At 34.8% G+C, this 8,280-nt stretch overlaps 1 protein-coding gene across 2 annotated transcripts; it reads left to right on the top strand.

The window, feature by feature from the left end:
• The first annotated feature begins 1,830 nt into the window (after window positions 1-1,830).
• LOC103419333 (uncharacterized) lies at window positions 1,831-5,570 on the top strand. 2 transcript variants are annotated; one of them, XM_070820622.1, is made up of 3 exons: window positions 1,831-3,550; window positions 5,091-5,208; window positions 5,284-5,570. In XM_070820622.1, exons 1-2 carry the CDS (start codon window positions 2,174-2,176, stop codon window positions 5,199-5,201), a joined length of 1,488 nt encoding a protein of 495 aa, XP_070676723.1. In that variant the 5' UTR covers window positions 1,831-2,173; the 3' UTR covers window positions 5,202-5,208; window positions 5,284-5,570. The 2 variants fall into 2 exon arrangements, with proteins under 2 accessions (XP_070676723.1, XP_028957035.1); XM_029101202.2 differs by having other exon boundaries at window positions 5,091-5,570.
• Window positions 5,571-8,280: the final 2,710 nt, after the last annotated feature.

The following is an 8,280-nucleotide window of genomic DNA, read 5'->3' as shown; positions in this document are numbered from 1 at the left end:
TATTCATACGCCCAAGACATTGTAAGAAATAATGTTGATTATTCAAAACGAATCAACAACTAGTTGCACAAAGTCACAGTCAATGATACTCCCAACTTGATAAAGAAAGAAAAAAAAGAAAAAGGAAGTTGACTTCCAAACTAAAATAAAATGTCTATAAATATAGAAAATTGTTAGTAGCACTTCAAAAATCTCATTTGGCACTCCAATCTTTGTATAATTATAAAGAAAAATACACTTGTGCAAAGTGTAGAATGAGGTTTTTGGAGTGCTAATAACAGTTCCCTAAATATATCTTAACAAATATTGTACGTGGCATTGACTTAGACTTTCGCGAATAGACTTATAATTTCTGGTATCTAATAAATATTCAGATTGAAAATATTCATCAATCTACAAAATTTTCTCATGCAGGTACCCATTTTTTTTGCCACAGATACCAATATAGAGGCTAAAAGACACTACGATATTAAATTCATATGCAGTCGAGATATTTATGAATTTAATCATTAAAATGCATAAGCTCAATTGTACATTCAAGTTAGATCAATTCCCGAATTGGGAAAGAAAAAAAAAATAGATCAATACCCGAAGTTTTGGTCAACAATAAAAATTGCTTACCTAACTTTTTAACCACAATTTTATGTATTGTGAATTTTTGTCCACAACTTTTGTGGCATATAAAGGCTAAAAGATACTACGATATTAAATCCATATGTGGTTGAAATATTTATCAGTTTAATCATTAAAATGCATAAACTCAATTACACATCTAATTTAGATCAATTCCCGAAGTTTTGCTCCACAATAAAAACTGCTTATCTATGAGTTCGCCTTTCAAACGTGCAAAGGCGATATACTTTTTAGCCCCCGTTCAATGTAATGTGAATTGTTGTCTGCAACTTTTGTATCTAATAAATATCCATGGTTTTGACAAAAAAAAAAATCCACGATTAAAAATATTCATTGATCTACCAAAAGCTATCATGGACGTACCCATTTTTCTACCACAATTATGAATATAGAGTCTAGAAGATTCTCATTTAATTGAATCATACCAAACTCATTAAACAATCTAACCAAAAGCTCATTTAATTGAAAAGAAAAAGGAATCAATAGGTAAAAATTGAACCAATTGATTGAACACATACCAATTATTAAGTTAATTAGTTCTCTAGAAATTTAGAGATGTCAAATGACGAAGAAACGGAAGAGGAAGAGGTTTGGATGACTACGGAGGAGTAGATGCAGAATGACAACCATGGGAGATGGAAAGATTTTTTAAAGAGAGAGAGAATGGGCTTTGCTCCATGGAGATGATGGACTGGTTAGAGTTTTATTTTTATTTTTAAGTAGATTGAGTTGGGTGTAAAAAAAAGTTTGATTGAGTTGAGTTTTGATAAGTAAGGGTGGTTTCGGAAATAACGTTGGATGTAAAGAGATAATGATAAATAAATTAAATACAATGTAAGTATAAAAAATAAACTGAGTGTTGAGATACAAAATATGAATTCAAATAAAATTTATGTCTCTTACTTAGATTTAGATGGGCTAAAATTCAAAGCGAGATGACCTTAGATATAGAGCGCTAAAATCCAAATCCTCTTCGAGATTTAATTTTCCTCAATTAATTAATAGCTTACCAAACTAACAAAAGAGTCAACAATTAACAATAAAGAAAAGGAAGACCAAAAGAGTCAAGAGTGACTAAATTAAAAGCACGTACCGGCCAATTAATAGCTTACCAAACTAACAAAAGAGTCAACAATTAAGAATAAAGAAAAGGAAGACCAAAAGAGTCAAGAGTGACTAAATTAAAAGCACGCACCGGCCAAAACCTTAGAGATTTTTCAGTATGATCGTCATACAAGATAGTAAATCACGTGTCGTTATATAAATAATGAGATATGTATGTTAAAAAATTAATAACTTAAAAAATAAAATTTTCCGCCACTTACATAACAACACGTGGTGTACCATTCGTGTTTCAGACACAACTAAAAATTTCTCCAATACGTCAATTAAGAAAGGAGACGTTTTGCACCCGCCTGCATCTGCGTGTTCCCTCCCTTCCCAAACCTTCACATAAATTTCAAATCTTCAACAAATCCCTTGGGATAGATTGAGTTCCTTATAATTTCCATTTTCCTGGAAAATTATTTTCTCATTAAAAATGTCTTGTGCAAGATCAAAAACCCTTCACGATCACCCCTTAAATTTCTGGAAATTCCTAATCAGAGCCATTGATGTCTTATCCCTTGCCATGAAAATAACCCTAGCTCTTTGCTCCGTGGCTTCCATCTCTATCATCCTCTATTTCGCCGTCTCAAACCGCTCCCATAATTTCCCTCCACACACCAACGTAGTCACCAACCTCAATCAAAATTGCATCTCCGCCGACGGTCACGAAAAGACAAACATTTCACACGTTCTGTTTGGCATCGGAGGCTCCGTGAAGACGTGGAACGAACGCCGACACTACACCGAATTGTGGTGGAAGCCTAACGTCACTCGCGGGTTCGTTTGGATGGACCAGATACCAACCCCATTCATGACGTGGGTGGAGACCCTTCCACAGTACAAAGTGTCCGGGGACACGTCACGGTTCAAGTACTCGTGCCCGTATGGTTCACGGTCGGCGGTTCGGTTGGCGAGAATCGTGAAAGAGAGCTTCGAGCTAGGTTTAGAAAATGTGAGGTGGTTTGTTATGGGGGACGATGATACGGTCTATTTCCCCGATAACTTACTTTCAGTGTTAGCAAAATACGATCACAATCAAATGTACTATATTGGCGGGAACTCGGAGAGTGTGGAGCAAGATGAGATCTTCTCATACACTACGGCTTACGGCGGTGGCGGGTTTGCCATTAGTTACCCATTGGCTGCTGAGCTTGTTAAAATTTTGGACGGCTGCATTGATCGGTATGATAAACTCTACGGCGGGGATCAAAAGATCCAGGGTTGCTTGAGCGAGATTGGAGTGCCGCTAACAAAAGAGCTCGGCTTTCACCAACTTGATATATGGGGCAACCCGTATGGTTTGCTATCGGCGCACCCTGTGACCCCGTTGGTGTCACTCCACCATTTTGACTCTGTGGAGTCGATATTTCCAAACCTGAACCAGATTGACTCGGTCAAGAAGTTGGTTAGCGGGTACAAAGTGGATCCGGGCCGGACCGTACAACATAGTTTTTGTTACGACTTGAGGCGTAATTGGTCTGTTTCGGTGTCTTGGGGCTACACGGTGCAGTTGTATCCGTTTTTGGTGACGGCTAAGAAGCTGGAAACGGCGTTGCAGACGTTTTGGACGTGGAAGAATTGGGACGCGCGCTTGTTCACGTTTAATACCCAACCCGTCAGTTCGGACCCGTGTGAGAGATCGGTTGTGTATATGTTAGATGGGGTTGAAAACGTTGGTGGGGGTGAGACCCTGACTACTTACAAGAGGTACGGGGAAAATGATTGCATTCGAAGTGACTACACTCATGCTTTGAAAGTTGAGGTTTTCAATGTCTCGGCTCCCAAATTCAACCCAGACTTGTGGAATAAGGTGAGGAAAAATTTCTCCTTCATTAGGAAAATTCTATTGGAAAAGGTACTGAAATATAGGTGGCACATTTTATAGTTACGTGGCAAATGATGCGGGACGTGAGGAGTTAGTCAATCAACTATATTCTTTTACGAAGAAATTAGATTTACATCCTTATTTTGGTTACTCAATTAATTAAAATCATATTCATTTTCAATTTTTGATCAAGGTCTTTAGGTATTAATAACATTATTAATTATTTGAATAATAAAATACTTTTATTTTTAAAATATATTCCTTTAGTGTTAAAAATGTTACAATTAGTATATTTATATTTATGGATAAAATTTTTATCATATATTTTTATTTTTAGTTTGTACCTATTTTTAATCTGCAAATATTTTTTAATTTGTACCAATTTTCTTTTTATTTTTAATTTGTACCCATATATTAGTTTCTTTTTGCGCCCATATTTTTTAAAGTTTTATTTGTGTTTGTATCCATGTGTATACCGTCACATGACATTGTATATTCAATCAATGATAGAAAAATTACATATGATATATTTATGTTTTATGCCTAAACTTTGTATCATATATTTATATTTTTAGTTTGTACCCACTTTTAATTTGCAACATTTCTTTTTAATTTGTAGTATTTTTTTAGTTTTATTTTGTACCCATGTATTAATTTCTTGTAGCGCCTATATTTTAAAAAAAAATCATTTGTACTCATAATTTTTTAATCTTTTATCTGAACCCTAATTTATTTATAATGTACCCATTCTTCTTTATTAATGTACCAATTTGTTATATGTGAAACGTACCAATTTTTTTTGTAAAATGTACCAATTTTTTTTAACACTATGGATACATTCTTTTGCCATTTATTATTTCTTCTTTTTACATAGTTTTTATCCATTTATTCAATCAAAATGTTTGAATTTTTTATTGCAACCGTTTCTAATAACATTATAATGAGGGATTTTAAATTTATAGGATTATAAATCTCATAAAATATCAAACAATTAATGTCAAAACTATAAAACTATAAATATTAATAGTAATATAATGAGGTGTACAAAGTTAAGGGACTTTGATCAAACTTTTATTACTATTAAGGTTTTTATTAAAAAATGTTAAGGATTAGGGATCGCATCCAAAATATCTCTTCTTTTAATAAACTGACTACTCACATTATGCAATTATCTCTAATCAAAGAACACCCCCCCTACTCTGATTTTGATAGTTGATTTCTTCTTTCCAAAGTGGGTCATAAAGTTATAAGAACATGGACTATTTGTTGGTTAATTTTGTCACAATTTTATTGGTGACAAAAACGTGACAAAATTGACATGCATTAAACTTTAGAGGCATTGGCCCATAATCTAAATGCATTGACCATATAGGGAAAATATCATGCACCTCAATCTTCTGCAGGATTTTCTGTCTAAATTCTGAGCACCATTTGTGCCATAATATGTGCTGAAATTGTTTGTGTGGATACAATTAAGTTGATTAGTGCTAGCTTAACATATTTTGGGGAATGATTGAATGGGCAGGCGCCACGTAGACAATGTTGCGAGATCATCAATGGCACAGAAGGAGCTGACAGAGTTGTACAAGTCCAAATTAGAAGCTGCAATCGCTTTGAGAGTGTGACACCTCCGTAACAGGTGGGAAAAATGGCTTATCTTTCTCTCATTGGACTTGGTGTACAGCAAGCATACATCAAACTATGTTAACAAGTTTGGGAAAGGAAAAAAAATAAAATTGGGCATGAATTATAGTTCATTTTAGATTTGCTTTCTTCACATATTGGTGTCTCCGTAGTACTATTATTACACCAAACTTTTAAGATACCAAATGATGTAGTAGTGTATTATTTGTTTCATATTTAGATTTACTATGTAATTTGTATTACATAACATAAGAAGTTTAAGATAAACTATGGACAAGACACATCAGTACCTACAGATATAGGGACTATGTATCCTTGATAAACTTCATTTCTTTTGCAACTAGTATTACGGTTACATGTAGTCCTCTTTACTTGTAAGTAGTCTTAAATTCAATTTTCGTAGATAACAAGTTCAATGCCGTAATATTATGAGAGGCTTATAGTTTTGCCTAATTCCCCCACCCTATAATGTAAAATATTGTTTGCAAAAGAAAATGAAAAACTATTTTTATTTTTTGACCTAAGAAATTCTAGGCTTCACCAATTGGTCCCTCATTGTGCCAAACCTATCACATCCCAGTCCCGGCTCCGTTGTAACATGATATTGTCCGTTTTGGGATGACCATTCCCTCACGGATTTATTTTTGGGAACTCGGGATGAAAACTTCCCATGGGGTCACCCATCCTAGGACCGCTCTCGCCCAAACTCTCTTAACTTTGGAGTTCCAATGGAACTCGAAGCTAGTGAGTTCCCAGAAGGCCTCGTGCTATATGGAGGTGGGCATGTGCATATAAGGCACATCACCACCTCTCTGTTGGTTGATGTGGGATGTTACAAAACCACCATACTTACATACCTAAATGCTTTTGAAAACCCGCCTACAGCTACAAGTACTTGACTAAAACATAACAAAAGCTACAAATTGAGGTGGAATCATAGGGTAGGCTTGGGGGGGGGGGGGAATCTTCATACTTTGAAGGGGTTTTGTAATAAATCGTCTTTGAAATTGACCCACACTGTTAAGATGGTCTCTGCAATTGAAAATCGACCAATATAGTCCTGAAAAATAGGTGTCACAAATTAATGTGGTTCTTCTATCAAAAAATTGTGTTATGCATTGATGTGGCACATAAGTGGGCCCCATAAATCTTTTTTTTTTTAATCACAAATGATCCTTGAAATTGACCCACACCAACAAGATGCTCCCTAAAATTTAAATCGATAGCAGTAGTCCTAGAAATAGGTGTGTCAAATCAATGTAGTCATTCCATTACAATTCTGTCAAAAGTTTTGTTATGTACAAATGTCACACATAAATGGGTCCTACAAGTTTAATTAAATTAAAAATAAATTAGAAATAGGTCAAAAAAGTTGTCAACTCAAAAACCTTGTCCCGCAATAACCTTCGATTCCAACCCACACTCTTCTACCTCCATCTATGGTAGCCTTAGCTATCTCTTCTCTGGAAATAAAAAAATAAAAAACCTCAAGACCACCCATCTTTACACACTTCGACACCTTTCACAGAATTTGACCAAGACCAAGGCCACATTTGGTGACACCTTGGATTGGCAACGACTTTTGTGACATCACCATTAACATTTAGGCGATCAACATCCTTACAACTTAATCTTGGAAAGCTTGTTGGGAGCTCCTCCGGTGATCTCGGTGACGCGGAGAATGGCGAGCTCTGTCTTGAGATAATCCCATTGTGCAAAAAGGTATTTTGGACAACTTTTTAATTGATTATTAACCTACATCAGCACATAACCAAAATTTGACAGAATTGTGATAGAATGATCGTATTGATTTGCGACACCTATTTTTCAAGGACTACATTGGTCGATTTCAATTTCATGGACCATCTTGATGATGTGGGTCAATTCAATAAAAACCTATAAATCTTGTGGGGCATATTATGTGCCACGTTAGTATATAAAAGAATTTTAGACAGAATTGTGACGGAATAACCATATTGATTCGAGATATCTATTTTCAAAGACTACATTGATTGATTTTTAATATCATGGATCATCTTAATAATGTTGGTCAATTTCAGTAACTATTTGTGGTAAATCCACCTTGAAATATCTTTATTTATAAACTACTTAAGAAGGGCCAAAATAGTGTCACTCCATGAACGCCGAGCCCATGCATTCCACTTCAAGAAGTGTGCAGCAATGTTATCCCCAATTAAAGTCAGGATGATGAAAATGAGATGTCTTGGGCTTGGTTGTGACAAGTCCAATTCAACAAAATGTGACCAAAAGATTGGCGATCCCGTATAAACCATGATAAGCTTCTACATATTAACTTTCCTTTCGCATTAGAAGTTTCTCGATTTGTATACGGTTTCCACAATGGTTTGTGTTGGTGTTTGTGGCTAAAGATTTTTTTCATTTTTGTGGCTGGTGATTGGTGTACAAAGTAAAGAAAGTTGTGGGCTCTAAAGATATCTTGCACATATGCAATCACAAATCAAACATTCAAAAATAAAATAAAAAAATTACGCAAGGCCATGTTCAATGGAAAATGGCATCTAAATGTAGATTTAGTATAACACACACAAGATGTGAAATTTGGGGAGATAAACTTAATAACTGTAGTGATAACTCATGTGAATTGTGTCACATACTCTATTATAAAAAGAAAAAATACTCATTTTAGCAAAAATAGTTACTAGGTCTTACCTTCCGATGTCTTTTTTTCCGAAAAACCTTTGAATGTAATTTTACCTTGGAATGTAATTTTCTAATTGAAAATTGTCCAAGAATTCTTGCCTAATATCAACTATCATAAAATTTGAGTAAAACAGCAGTTGAGACATCCTAACTAATTAAAGTAGTTAAGAGTATTTAACCATGCACCTGAAGTTATGTGTAGCTTCGAAAAAATGTGAGCAAGAGAGACATCAATCATGCTTATGCAAGTAGTAACTAAATTTTGTGGAGATCAAAGAAGCTTAAACCCTAACCTCAAACCAACCGAGTTCCCCAGAATCCTCCATTTTGTCTTCATTTAAATAAGCCCAGAAGCCTCCATTTTGTTTCTATTTTTGTAGCCGACCCAT

This window comes from Malus domestica, chromosome 04, assembly GCF_042453785.1.
Source record: "Malus domestica chromosome 04, GDT2T_hap1".
NCBI classification, from domain to species: Eukaryota; Viridiplantae; Streptophyta; class Magnoliopsida; order Rosales; family Rosaceae; genus Malus; species Malus domestica.
This window is presented reverse-complemented; position numbering and strand designations above follow the sequence as displayed.